Consider the following 15433-nt stretch of genomic DNA (forward strand, 5'->3'; position numbering starts at 1 on the left):
ATGATTAAAACAATAGATATAAAGAAGTTAAATGAATGAGCTCGTGTGGGTTCTCTGGTGGTTCTGGATGGTAAATAAAGTGTCTATATCTGTGTTGTAGTCGTGGCGACGCCTGGTTCCCATCACCACCACTGTAAAGACGTCTGAACCGTTTCATGCTAAACCCGCTCTGTTTACGTCTCACAAACTCAGCTATGCAGAAATAGCTTTCATTCATGTTCAGGGAGCCTGATCCACATCAGTGTCTGAAACCAGGATGACACACTGGGCATCTGCTGTGAAAATAAACACATAGCTTCCATAACTTACTTAATGCCGTGACTAACAGTTCTGCCAGTTTCAGGTGCTGATAAAACGCAAAACCCCAGAGGAACAGGTTATTCTGAAGATCTTCCAGAAACAAAGCCACGACTTCCGACTGGGTCACATGCATATTCATCAGGGTGATGTTAATTTTGTGGCTGAGAGTGGGGAGGAGTACAGGTGAGGCAATGAAAAGTTAAAGCTGAGCAACCTGTACTGCACCACTTCCAGACACGCTGACAACAAGAGCCACCGCAGCAGCAGCAGCAGCAGCTCCAGTACGGCGAGGTAAGAGCACTTTAACTCTGCCTATTCCTCACTAGCGCTCTGTTAGCTGACAGTGTGCTGTTATGTGGCTGATTATGAAGATTCAGGAGGATTTTCATGTATTTAAGGCAACATATGTGTGCATAGAGTTCAAAAACAAGGATATACTGTTAATACTTGTAATGAATGTGGAATTCTATGCGGTGTGTCGCTGCTGTCAGAACAAACCCTCGTATCTCCATTTTTGTTGTTTTTCAGTTTTTTGTCATAATTTGAAAATGCTTGTTGTCCTTCACATTGTGTGTGAGTTTCATGATGAAGGGACCAAAAGAAACGGCCCAAAATGACTTGGAAAGACGTCTGGTTCCATTGGCTTACATTAAAAGTAGAGTCTGTTTTTTCCTTCTCCTGTAAAGTTACAGTTTTGGGGATATGAGGATTTCTTCCAAACTTCTGCTCAGTCTGTAAAACCTTCACTGTATGATTCTGAGCAGTTGGTGAGATCTGAAGTGCATCATTACGGATCAAAGTTACCTTTAACCCATAAAGCACAGAGATAATTACCACAGGGCCGGGACTGACAGCTGGCACTCCACCACACCTTGTTTCTTACTGTACTATGTTTCATTTGATAAACAGCCTAATATACGTAACGTTAGAGGACAGTCGTTGATATAGTCGACTTTTCCGCCTAGTGGCACCAGGTCAGTGGTAGGAATCTGTTTAGACTTTCTGAATCTCGGGCCGATAAGCTCTGCGCTGATGTGCGATTACGTTTTAAAGGGCGTGGGTGACGTTTCGGAGCAGGGCTGAATGGCGGGTCTACAGCGGGTCATATCAATGGCCACATTTGATTTGGTATTTGATGCTGTCCAACAGAACAATGTAAACAGGTCTGGATTTTAGACGTTTGGAATGAATGATGTTATCAATCACCCGTATAAAAAATGACGTTATTATAAGTACGCTCATAAGTAAAGGTCCTAATTTCGACATGTGTAAATGTAACGAGGATTCTGATCCATTTCTGCTGGTCCAGACGTCACGAAACGTTCACACAGTGTAGATCACAGCTGCCTCTTTCACACGATTTCCAATGATATCCAAAAATCGAAGAAGTAATAGAAAAATAGAAATGCCTGCACCGGAATTCTTTTTCAAAATGTCATATGCTGTATTGCAATATATTATCATTTAACAGGAAAATACATATCATATATAACATATTTTCCCATATATATATATATATATATATATATATACACACACATATGAGAAAAATGTCCATCCATCCATCCATTTTCTAAGCCGCTTCTCCGTCAGGGTCGCAGGGGGTGCTGGAGCCTATCCCAGCGGTCATCGGGCGGAAGGCAGGATACACCCTGGACAGGTCGCCAGTCCATCACAGGGCTGAGAAAAATGTATTCAATGGAAATGAATGGGATGGAAGTCATTTTAAAACATTTCTATTGGTCCATTTATCGTAAGCTGGCATCAATAAAAATGGAGATATGAGGTTTTCTGACAGTGACAAGTAAAAACACACACACACACACACACACACACACACACACACACACACACACATACACACACATACATATATGTATATGTATATATATATATATATAAACCCTGCGATGGACTGGCGACCTGTCCAGGGTGTATCCTGCCTTCCGCCCGAAGACTGCTGGGATAGGCTCCAGCATCCCCCCGCGACCCTGACGGAGAAGCGGCTTAGAAAATGGATGGATGGATGGATGGATATATATATAAACCTCATATCTCCATTTTTTTCCATCATTTTTCAACTTTTATCATAATTTGAAAAAGCCCGTTGCTCTTTACATTGTACATAAATTTCATGATGAATGGACCAAAAGAAACGGCCCAAAATGGCTTGGAAAGACGTCTGGTTCCCTTGACTTACATTAAAAGTAGTCGTTTTTTGCCTCTCCTGTAGTTACCATTTTGGAGGTATGAAGTTTTCTTCTGATATATATATATATATATATATTCTGACTTCTGCTGTGTAGATACAACTATCTTAATTTTTTCCTTTTTTTTTTTTTTATTTTTCTGCATCATTTGAGCCCAACAGTCCTTTAACTTGCGTGAAAATCTCCTGATCAATAGACCAACATAAATTCTATTGAAATCAAATGAACTTACCTGAAAAGTAAATAATGTTTTGGGGATTTAGGAGAATCTTTGTTCTCCTGTTGAACGGTGATGACATGTATATGAACCACCGACAGGCACCTCAGATGCCAAGAATTCCACTCGATTACATATTCCAGTCACAAGGAAGTGGAATACAACCTCTAAATAGACTGTCGGCCTTTAAAGTATTCTTCAGTGTAAAAATCAGTGAAAGCTGAATGTGATTAAATCAGTTCTGTGACTGGAAGCAGCTCTGAGAAGAACTCTGAAACTTTCAGTGCTGGTCAGTTTCGGCCCATTTACGCAGGACGATCTCCGATCTCGACCAGCTCTGACGCAGAACGTCCTGCACAAACTTCAGCACCTTACTTCACTGTCACAGAAATGTGTGTCCGGCTCACTTTGGGAAGAGATTTTTAACCTCAGTCTGATCGGCCTGGTCAAACAAAGGTGAACCCCTCAAAAGGCCAAGATACTAGACTAGCTCAGTTAGCCCTGTAATCCATGTGAAATACGACTGGGAGTTTAAGGGATTAAATAAAACGATAATAATTAGACATCAATTAAGAGTGAAGTATCTAGCACCTTATTTAGAGCCGCTTCGGCGTTGTTTTAATTGGCACAGAGCCCCTGGAGGACCACTCTTCCCCGTTTGGAGCACCTTTCCTTCTCTATCACCCCTTATCGTAGTGAATATCTCATCACCAAGCCCTCGAGTGCTGTTAAAGCAGGTGAAACCTTAGAACGTGCAATCCTGGATCACCGTGTGAGGTGAAAGCCTGGTTTCTTGGTCGATGCTGGTCTACAGTGATGGGGTTACAAAGCATCCCGCGGAGCAGCATTCCACCCTGGCCTTCTGGTAGACGCCCGTTTCTCAAGGGCTAGGCTAGTGAAATGTTTGTGGCGGCTCGTCATCATAGGCGTTCACTGGCTGTTCATTCATAGTCCAGCTAAACGCAAACGCCTCGTCTCTTTCAGAGATCTTAACTTCTTCAGGTATTTCTGAAAGACGTTGCTACGCAGGTGGAGGATTAGACAGTGACTGTGCATCCTGAACTAGGACCAGTCGTCCTGTACAAAGGCAGCAAACTGTGACTCTTGTCACTGGGGTGGGAGCCTCAAGGGTACATAATAGGGTAACACTTTCCTTGAGGGGAGTCCACATAACACATTCATAACATCCTACATAAACACTTCATAATGAATGTTTCAATCAACATCAGTTTTTGATGTAGTTTGAAAGGACCTGTTGCCCCTTACGTTGTGTGTAAATTTCACGATGAATGGACCAAAAGAAACGGCCCAAAATGACTTGGAAAGACGTCTGGTTCCATTGACTTCCATTAAAATTAAAGGATGTTTTTTCCTTCTCCTGTAAAGCAACCGCTTTGGAGATACGAGGTTTCGGTCCGACAGCAGCGATATGCTTTGCATGATATTACATGATATTAATTATGATATAAAAATTGCTGAGATACAATTTTCAAAATAAAAGCCCTCATTTTTTCATTTAAATAGAGTACATTACTTTCAGTAAAACGCCTCATTTCTGGACCACCAAAATAAAAATGACCTCGCTTTATCCCTTTGGTCGTTAAATGCTTTGACACTTGATTTCTTGGTAACACTGTTCATGACACCTACATAAGGTTGTCATTACAACTGACGTATCCCTACATAACGGTTTATAAATGCTTATTACGACAGGCGTCATCTGTCATAAAGGCTACTTTAGCTGACTTTGAACAAAATTTGCAAATGTAACCTTTATAGCGAATGACGGTTATTAAATGCATTTAAAACATTATGTATATGTATAGTTATAAACAGTTTATGACAAGCTTATGTAGGTGTCATGTTGCCTTATAAACAGCACCCTACAGTAAAGCATTTGTTGCTGTGCATGTCACAGGACAGTAAATTCCTTTTAAATATGCTTAGGAACAACCAACTGACTGAAACTTCATATGAAGGTGTGTCTAAGCGTCAAAGCACTTAATGAAAATAAAGGATAAAGCGAGTTTTTTTACTGTGGCTGTGCAGAAATTTGATATTTTGATATATTTTTCAAAATAAAAATGAGAACATTCATTTAGAAAAATGTCTCTTAGAGGAAAATGACACAGTCATCCATAATAATATGCTTTATGAACGCTGATTTAAACATTCATGAACATGTTATGAAGGGTTGATGTAAGATGTTAAGAATGCTTTATGAACGCTGATTTAAACATTCATGAACATGTTATGAAGGGTTGATGTAAGATGTTAAGAATGCTTTATGAACGCTGATTTAAACATTCATGAACATGTTATGAAGGGTTGATGTAAGATGTTAAGAATGCTTTATGAACGCTGATTTAAACGTTCATGAACATGTTATGAAGGGTTGATGTAAGATGTTAAGAATGCTTTATGAACGCTGATTTAAACGTTCATGAACATGTTATGAAGGGTTGATGTAAGATGTTAAGAATGCTTTATGAACGCTGATTTAAACGTTCATGAACATGTTATGAAGGGTTTATGTAAGATGTTAAGAATGCTTTATGAACGCTGATTTAAACATTCATGAACATGTTATGAAGGGTTGATGTAAGATGTTAAGAATGCTTTATGAACGCTGATTTAAACGTTCATGAACATGTTATGAAGGGTTGATGTAAGATGTTAAGAATGCTTTATGAACGCTGATTTAAACGTTCATGAACATGTTATGTAGGGTTGATGTAAGATCTGTTCTAAGCTGTACTGACTCCACACACCCCGCCTCGCCTCGCCTCCAGGCTGTTACTCTACTGCTCTGTTTTAAAACATTCGGTTATGAAAAGGAACAAATACCAACTTTTCACTGGAGAACCTGATTTAAGCTCCACAATCAGACCTTAGAACCACTGTAGAACCTCTGAGGGAACATTTACACTGTTTGTACCTTGATGAACAGAACCGTACCTGAACAGAACCTTCATTTCTAACGGTGCAGGCCGCTTCAGCAGCTCAGCGCTCCTCCATCCAGTTCAACTCACAGGCTCTAGATTATATATAGATCATCACTTTCACATAAAATGTCATTTTTGCCATTCTTTACTTTTTTACATAGTTTGACGTCCAGCTACTCTTCGCAGTGTTCAGGTTTCCTGAGGAACAAGCCAACTGAACTGGTCCAAAATGACTTGGAATGAATTATTTTTGGCCACACTGTATTTGGATGGTCCCCTATAGATGCTCTAAATCATTAACACGCTTTCTGGTGATGGTCAGTTGCTTATCAACACCATTACGGCTAGGACTAGGATTAGGGGCGGGTTTAGGTTTAGTGTTTGGGATGGATTTAATAACAACTTCCATTTAAAGTTTATAATGTTTTAATGTTATGTTATAATGAGGTTTTGTTCTGACAGTGATGACATCGTGGTGCTCAACACCATTAAAAGAGACATTCTTCACAAGTCATGATGCTTTATTTTCCAACTGTTGACGGCCACAGCCATCCCCTCTACAATAACAGTCCATAGCAACATGGACCAAGTGCAATAAGAGTGAGAGACCACCCTGAACCACCACACCAAAACACGTCTTAAACACACTGCAATAGTCTGTGTGCCAGGGTATGTGACTTGTGGAGAGGCTTTAGTGAAGGGCAGCTCTCTTTACAGGAGAAGGAAAAAACCTACTCCACTTTTAATGTAAGTCAATGGAACCAGACGTTATTCCAAGTCATTTTAGGTCATTTCTTTTTGTCCACTCACCATGAAATTTACGCACAGTGTCAAGCACAACGGGTGTTTTCAAATGATGTCAAAAACTGAAAAACGCCAAAAATGGGAATTTTCTTCCGACCACAGTGATAAGCCTTTCATAACAAATGGCATGAATCTACATGGACAGTTATAAAGGCTTTTCAGTTGTCATATCATTTGTTGGTGTGAAAAGACATTTAAATGGGCAAAACAGGGGGCAGTTGTGGGCTGGAGGTCAGGGAACCAGCCCTGTGACCGGAAGGTCGCCGGTTCGATCCCCTCAGCTGACGGTCCATGACTGAAGTGCCCTTGAGCAAGACACCTAACCTCCAACTGCTCCCCAGGCGATGTGGATAGGGCTGCCCACCGTTCCGGGCAAGTGTGCTCACTGCCCCCTAGTGTGTGTGTTCACTAGCGTGCATGTCTGTGGGTGTTTCACTGCACGGACGGGTTAAATGAGGAGGTCTAATTCCACAGTGTGCAAAACACAGAGACAAATGATTGTTAATCCTAAATTCAGTCTTCAGGACAACTGGTGCTTATTGGAATAAGCCTTTATAAAGGTCTATATTGGTTGTGTAAATGTCCCGTGTCAATATGTCAATGTCAATATTTATGAATTACGTATATTTATTATTACCAATGTTTAAAGAATGGCAGAAACAAATTCACACATTTAGGCCAAATATAGCAGATCATTAGTTTAGCTAGGAGGCAAATTCCACAGGTGTCTATGTCACTCAAAACAATTTACATGACTTGTGAGCTCCAGGAAACTACAGACACTTCAGACAGCGATCATGTCTCGGCTGATCCCCCTTTCATTTGGAGTAACTATATTTTCAGTGAACTGTTTCTTTAATATTTAAAGCTGCACTATGTAAGATTTTTTCTCAAAGCAGAGAGATGTAGGATTTCTGAGCGAGGAGAATAAAAACAGGCTAAAATTTTGGCGAGCGCGTTATTCGCCCTGAAAAAATCATCTAAAATTCACACCACGTCGTACGTCTTTACGCATTAATGTCAGACTCAAAAAGAAGATCCGGCTCAACGTTTAGGTCTCAAATGATCTTAACATCAACATTACACTGATGTCGACGGTGATATTCAAGCTTAATTCATAAAAAAATCACATTTACGTCACAAGTACGGTATTCAGAGACTTAATGGGTGTTATAGCGCCTTCGTAGACAGTAGATAACTCACTCACATCACGGAAGACGCGCCCTTCACTCAGTTTAGACCGAGTTCTCTTTGAATTCTCTTACAATCATCAGATCAATCCGCTTGAAAAAGGGATTCGAAGCACAACCCACGCTGCAGAATGTTCCTCCGCACATGCGATGCAATTGCACATTTCCACCAGAGAGGTCTCCAAATCCCCAAATCTTACATAGCGCAGCTTTAAATACATGCCAACATAGTCACATACATATGGCACCCCAGTTGAGTTCCATGTCGTCCTCTACACACATTTTCATGCACAGTTACTGTTTATTTGCTGAATTTGAAATAGTGGGGCCAAAAGTGAAACATGAAAAGTGGCCTGTGCAAATGTTATGGCATATTTTAGGTTAATTTTGTCCAATATGTTAAACTCAGACTAAAGCTGTCCAAACTTTTTCATATGACTCTATGCATATATGTACATCGTATATGTATATACACACACAGAGACACACACACACACACACACACTGCAGACTGCTTCTACAGACATTAGTGAAAGAATGGGTCGCTCTCAGGAGCTCAGTGAATTCCAGCGTGGTACCGTGATCGGATGCCGCCTGTGCAGCAAGTCCAGTCGTGAAATTTCTTAGTAATTTTTGAACGGTCAAAAATTCCCATAAACACTCCTAACTCTTGTTGAAAGCCTTACCAGAAGAACTGAAGCTGTTATAGCTGCAAAGGGTGGGCCGACATCATATTAAACCCTATGGATTAAGAATGGGACGTCACTCAAGTTCATATGCTGGTGAAGCCAGTATATGTGTGTATATATATATATATATATATTTGTATACAGGGTTTCCAAATCATAACAACTACTTATATGCATTCAATTGTTATGTGGACATTACATGAATGTCACCATTAAGTGTTGTTGGTTGCTTAATGACAAAGCCGGTCTTTTCACCGCCAGTAGAACATTCATGTGCGAACACTATGACAGAAATTACTATGGTGACTTGATATGATACAAAGTTTTCCACCTGCTGCGTCTACATGGTGTTAGAGAACGGTCAGACTACGTCACGACTCCTACACCCTGCTGGATTTGGCAGTGATGACTGTGTCAGCCGCTCTAGCGCATCTGAGAGACACAGTGACACACCGTCTCCGTCAGGCCAGGCCTGAATCAGCCAGTGAGATCTCCCTCTATTTACCTCACTGAGAACCACACCCATCTGGGACCGGATAGAAACCGAGCATACGTACAACACAGGACACGAGTTACACCATTTACCGCCCAGACCCAGCCAACAGGGAATAAGCAGTGTCTTCAGTGAGGGCTGCACCGCTGAGCGTGGCAGTAAATGGGCCTTTTCTCTGGGATTCGCTGTTCCTCTGAATGGAAGGGAAGCATGTGCTTTCCGGTTGGTTCTCCAGGACAGACTGCACTCAGGAACGTGCGCTTAACTTCTCTACTCTCATCACCTGCTGCCACGCTCAAAACCCTTCTTAGCTCGTTAATAACACCAGAAACAGCACAGGCGTGAAATATTCTAATGTGCATCCAATGAATAGAAATAATTATATTTATAATTAAAAAAATAAAAATAGGAAAATAAATCAATATAAATTAAACCACACACACATCTTCTAAGCCGCTTCTCCTTCTGGGTCGTGGGGGAGCTGGAGCCTATCCCAGCGGTCATTGGGCGGAAGGCAGGATACACCCTGGACAGGTCGCCAGTCCATCACAGGGCAGACAGACAGACAGACAGACAGACAGACTCACACCAAGGGGCAGTTCAGCATGTCCAAACACCTTGACTGCATGTGCTTGGACTGCATCGGAGAACCCGGAGGAATACTGGAGAACCCAGTGCAGCTGCTTCCCATTCCACTGTAAATTTGATGATGAATGGACCAACAGAATCCAGACGGAGTGAAATCTCTCCACATGTTTATATCTCTTTATATTTGGGGTTTCTTTGGGCAGCAGTGAAACGTAAACTGTGTTTGTGAAATACATTTTTAAATGTATAATTCTGGCCGCTTTGTTGTGCTTCAGAGTTTGGAATGAAATCATGTATTTTAAATGTATCCTTCACTTTTTTCCCTTTATTTTAATGTATAAATATAGATTTTTATTTTATGAATAAATATTACTGTAAGATTTGTCCACTGCCTATATGTAATATTTGTGATTGTTTTCAGAACTGTGACCAGCAATCATGTGCATGTTTTTAAATGATGTTCGATGTTTGTGCGCCCTCTGGTGGTGGAGGTTGTCAGAGCAGCTCAGATGAACAGCGACGGAGATGAAAACAATCCCGTGTTAATGATGCAGCTGAATGATGAAGATATACATTCTGCACAGTCTACACTCTTCAAAAACAGGGTTCTTCAAGGGTTCTTTAGCAAAAAAAAAGGTTCTAGACAGTACCATTTCCTTAGGGATCAATACAGTATCTATCTATCTATCTATCTATCTATCTATCTATCTATCTATCTATCTATCTATCTATCTATCTATCTATCTGTCTATCTATCTGTCTATCTGTCTGTCTGTCTATCTGTTTGTCTATCTGTCTATCTGTCTATCTGTCTATCTGTTTGTCTGTCTATCTGTCTGTCTGTCAATCTATCTATCTATCTATCTATCTATCTATCTATCTATCTATCTATCTATCTATCTATCTATCTATCATGATGCAAAGAACCCTTTAATTGTGCAAAGGATTCTTTGAGTGTTCACGGTTCTATATAGAACCATTTACTTTACTAAGGAACCCTTGAAGAACCACCTTTTTAAGAGTGGACATATCATCTTGTTTAGTTTGGCCTGAAATGAAGAAAATCACATTCAGTCTTGCTCAACATTTCAGTTGAATTCCATGTTTTGCTGATTTTCTAAGTGTAAATAAGTGTAAATTAGTGTAAATTAGTGTAAATTAGTGTAAATAAGTGTAAATTAGTGTAAATAAGTGTAAATTAGTGTAAATACGTGTAAGTAAGTGAACACGTTCTCTACAGAGACACACATCTGCACATTTTAACACACAGTCACTGTTTATTCGCTGAATTTAACGTATTGAGTGCCATAAAATGTGGCCTGTGCTAAAGTTACGGCGCAGTCTGTACTGCTGTTTTATTCTTTCCTCCATATAAAATTCAGTAAATCAACAGTAACTCTGCTGTAAAATGTGCAGGAAAAATACAGGATTCAAGGATTTTCTCTGTGGAGGACGTTTAAACTTCTCTTCACTGAGAAAATCAACTAAACCAACAATAAAGGAAACAGAAAAGCATCAGTGAACAGTAAACAGTGAACAGTAAACAGTGAACAGTAAACAGTGAACAGTAAACAGTAAACAGTGAACAGTGAACAGTGAGACTGATCTCTTCTCTCGGTCCTTTCCAGAGAGCCATCCTGACACACCATGAGTGCCAAAGACCCGCCGCCCTACATCATACCAGGTCAGTTCATCAGGCTCGGCTCCAGCCTCAGATTAAGCCTAATTCTGGACTAAGAAGGAACGACTGGGGTTTGATTCTCCGTCCGAGCTTCACGCCACGCTACACTAACGAGAGTCTTTAGGCAATAATAGTAATAATTAAAGCAGTTATGCTGTGGATATGAGCGTCCGCCAAACGCTGTGGATACGAGACGCTGCAAAACAAAGAGACGCATTTAAGAAGTGGATGAAGCCGCAGACGATTCTGAGAAAAGGACGGATAAAGTGCATTAAAATGAAATAAACAAATACACGCATGAAATCATTAAATATGTTACAAATAAATACAGACATTACAATTAATGAATAAAGCTGTAGATGATTCAGAAATGGCTTAATAACCGGAATGTTTTGTCATAAAAAAGTGGAAAAATATCAGTGTGTTAATTCTGACTTAACAACTTCTTGCTCTTAAACTATTTCAAATACGTTGAAAAACAATTAAAGTAATTAATTAACACATTATTTTAAGTAATAAATAAATAAATAGTAATGTGTGTTTCCATTTAATTCATCAATCAAATGTAGATGATTAAGAAGACCAAAACGTTTCGTACTTTAAAAAAGCGGATAGAGATATTACAGCACGGTAATTATCACTTCATAACTTCTTGTTGTTCTTAAAATATTTGGAATACCAAAACATCCTGTAATACAATTGGATACCAGCACAGAAAGTTTATCGTTCTGCATTAAAAATAGCAAAACCTCTGAGAAGTTCTGTGGTGACTGTAGTTCTGCTCATCCTGCTCCTCTCCTGTTTTCTCAGTGGACGACAAAGGGGACAACGTGAAAGTCTACAAGGTTCACACGCCGTTCAACCCGGGTTCCTCCACCCATGAAGGCTATCAAATCAAAACCCACACCACAAACGGTGAGTCTGAAAATCTGAGAACAGAGGCTGAGATTTCTCACTCAGCGCTCCCCCCACTGAACCCACTGAACCCACTGAACCCACTGAACTCACTGAACCCACTGAACCCACTGAACCCACTGAACCCACTGAACTCACTGAACCCACTGAACCCACTGAACCCACTGAACCCACTGAACTCACTGAACCCACTGAACCCACTGAACTCACTGAACTCTCGCCTTCTTTCTTGCTCTCGCAGTCCAGTCCTCGTCGTTTGATGACGGCAAGAATAAGTTTGTAAGCTATGACTCACAGCTGGGCCGCACCCCTGGGATGACCACCTGCACGACCTGCCGCGAGCAGGTGCTCACCAACGTCAACTACAAAGTGGGCGCCTACGCCTGGCTCATGTGTATCCTGTTCATCTTGTGCGGGTAAGAGTGGCAAACATGAACCCTTCTTAGCTTGATAGCTCTTATTTCTGAGCTCTGTGTGTTGAGCTGCTAGTGAGCAATGGGGGCGAGAACTGCTGTGAAAACCAGCACACTTCTCCAAAAAGACGGCCTATCAGCAATTAATCAGCACTCAACCAATCAGCACTCAGTAACATTAATACTAACCAATCAGCACCTAACCAATCAGCACTCAGTAACAATAATACTAACCAATCAGCACCTAACCAATCAGCTCTCAGTAACAATAATACTAACCAATCAGCTCTCAGTAACAATAACACTAACCAATCAGCTCTCAGTAACAATAATACTAACCAATCAGCACCTAACCGATCAGCACTCAGTAACAATAATACTAACCAATCAGCTCTCAGTAACAATAACACTAACCAATCAGCTCTCAGTAACAATAATACTAACCAATCAGCTCTCAGTAACAATAATACTAACCAATCAGCTCTCAGTAACAATAATACTAACCAATCAGCTCTCAGTAACAATAACACTAACCAATCAGCTCTCAGTAACAATAATACTAACCAATCAGCACCTAACCAATCAGCACTCAGTAACAATAATACTAACCAATCAGCACTCAACCAATCAGCACTCAGTAACAATAATACTAACCAATCAGCACCTAACCAATCAGCTCTCAGTAACAATAATACTAACCAATCAGCTCTCAGTAACAATAACACTAACCAATCAGCTCTCAGTAACAATAATACTAACCAATCAGCACCTAACCAATCAGCACTCAGTAACAATAATACTAACCAATCAGCACTCAACCAATCAGCACTCAGTAACAATAATACTAACCAATCAGCACCTAACCAATCAGCTCTCAGTAACAATAATACTAACCAATCAGCTCTCAGTAACAATAACACTAACCAATCAGCTCTTAGTAACAATAATACTAACCAATCAGCTCTCAGTAACAATAATACTAACCAATCAGCTCTCAGTAACAATAATACTAACCAATCAGCACCTAACCAATCAGCTCTCAGTAGCAGTAACACCAACCAGTAATAACCAACCTGCTGTTTTGCAGTCCTCTTTTTGATATAACGAGGGAAATAAGAAGAGGCCTGACTCCTCATGAACCAGTTCTGACTTCACTGACTGAATGCAATCAAATCCTCACTGCAATGTTCCAACTCTGCTGTTTCTGTTGATTCCTAAAGGTTATGTAATGTGTCTGGGCCATTTTAATGGGCTGTTTCTAGATGATTTGCTGGCTTCCTAATAGGATCTAAAGGCGTTCTACAGGAAACTAGTGGCCTCCATAGGAAACCATTACGCCAATTCCCATTAGGAGCCAAACCCTTTACGGTTTGTCCTTTTTCAGCGGGGAACATCTAGTTTAAAGCCTTCCCAGAGGAGTAGAGGCTGTTACTGTAACAAAGGGGGGCAAACTACCTACTACTAGCCAATAAACACTGCCTGAGGAGGTGTCTACAAACTTTTGGCCATACAGTGCCATCACACCAGGACTCAGTGTAATCCAGGGTTCATCTGTGTGTTTCAGGCTGGTGATTGGCTGCTGTCTGATCCCCTTCTTCGTCAAGCACTTTAAAGACGCCTACCACTCGTGCCCCAGGTGCAATCGGATTCTCTACGTGGAGAAGAAGCGATGCTGCTGACCCCAGCCTCCCGCCTGAGCTCATCGCTGTCCCGCTGCTTGCAAACTCTGCTCTGAAAGCACAGCTTGTGAGAATGCCACAGTTGCAGACAGACCATTTATTCAGTTTTATAGTGTAGAGGCTGATGGTCATCATGGGGTGACCTACCAGAACGTGTTAAAGTAGAGGTGGGTGGTTAAAGCAGAGGGTTATTTGTCACAGTGTTTACTGTCTGCTGTGTATCCCAGCCATTCTCCAGATCAGTGGTCTCCAAATCTGGCCCTGTCCCGCCTGTTCCAGCTAATCAGCCTCTTTCCAAGTCCCTGATTAGCTGGATCAGATGCATTGGAGTGGGACAGCTTAGTGGATAAGGGTTGGACCAGGGTTGGAGACCACTCCTGCAGATCAGGACAACCCAAATTGCAGCAAATGAAAGCATCTAAGCAGGACTAAACTGATGCTGTGCCAACCAGCCCCAACATGGGCGCTTCTTACGGGGGTGGTTGGCATATTAACCCACTGAAATCCCAGATTTATTACACAGTAAGGCTTGTCATTCAGTTACTACAGAAACTTCAGTGCAAACAGGTTGGGCTGTTCTTAGGTTATAGAAGTGTGCAATAAACCTCCGGGCCCGTCAGTGAGCCCACGGCCATGAGGTGGCTAAAAAGCTTGTTTCACAATAGAAATAATCCAAGGTTTGAATTTAAACCAAACATTTAACAGCAACCAAATGACATTTTTGAATCAGTTCAATATCCGGAACGTTGATTCACGGTGTGCTTACTGGCTTCTATTGAACAAGAGGAAAAACTATGACAACACAAACCTAGGCCACTTTAATAATTACATTCATTTTATTAGCTTGTATTAAAACATCAGTTTATTTATTATTAATATTCCTTCTATAGAAAGTCATGTTTTACGACATACCTCACTTTTGAGCTTTAGTGTTTTAACTCAGACCCAAAGGCCCCAAAAAGAGACGAGCGGAATCGAACAAACTGTTGGTATTAGAGTCGTTATATTATAAGTGACGTCGCTCGATCCCTGTTTTCTCCATCACGGCTCTGCAACCCTGGCATTCGAAGGACCCTTTGCTTTAACTCACCTATGTCTTGTTTGTAACAAGCATCTGCAAATCAGGAGGTTTACACTGTGATGAGCACGTGATGTGATTATCTTCGCTGTCGATTCTGAGGGGTCAGGGGAACGGGGAGGGGGGGGTTGGGGGGAAGGATGCTTGGGTTGGGCTCATTGACATGAATATTAATGATCATATTTATGGCCAACCCTGGTAAGGAGCAATTAATTTTATGAAAATGAAAGT

The 15433-nt window shown here is 41.0% G+C and overlaps 1 protein-coding gene across 1 annotated transcript; it reads left to right on the forward strand.

Annotated features, from left to right (window-relative positions):
* The first annotated feature begins 514 nt into the window (after positions 1–514).
* On the forward strand, positions 515–15309 carry si:ch211-157c3.4 (uncharacterized protein LOC561592 homolog). The gene is made up of 5 exons (XM_017706909.2): positions 515–591; positions 11065–11120; positions 11928–12032; positions 12274–12448; positions 14010–15309. The coding sequence occupies exons 2-5, from the start codon at positions 11084–11086 to the stop codon at positions 14122–14124; spliced, it is 432 nt and encodes a 143-aa protein (XP_017562398.1). The 5' UTR covers positions 515–591; positions 11065–11083; the 3' UTR covers positions 14125–15309.
* The last annotated feature ends 124 nt before the right edge of the window (positions 15310–15433 follow it).

Source organism: Pygocentrus nattereri, chromosome 14 (genome assembly GCF_015220715.1).
Source record: "Pygocentrus nattereri isolate fPygNat1 chromosome 14, fPygNat1.pri, whole genome shotgun sequence".
Taxonomy (NCBI): domain Eukaryota; kingdom Metazoa; phylum Chordata; class Actinopteri; order Characiformes; family Serrasalmidae; genus Pygocentrus; species Pygocentrus nattereri.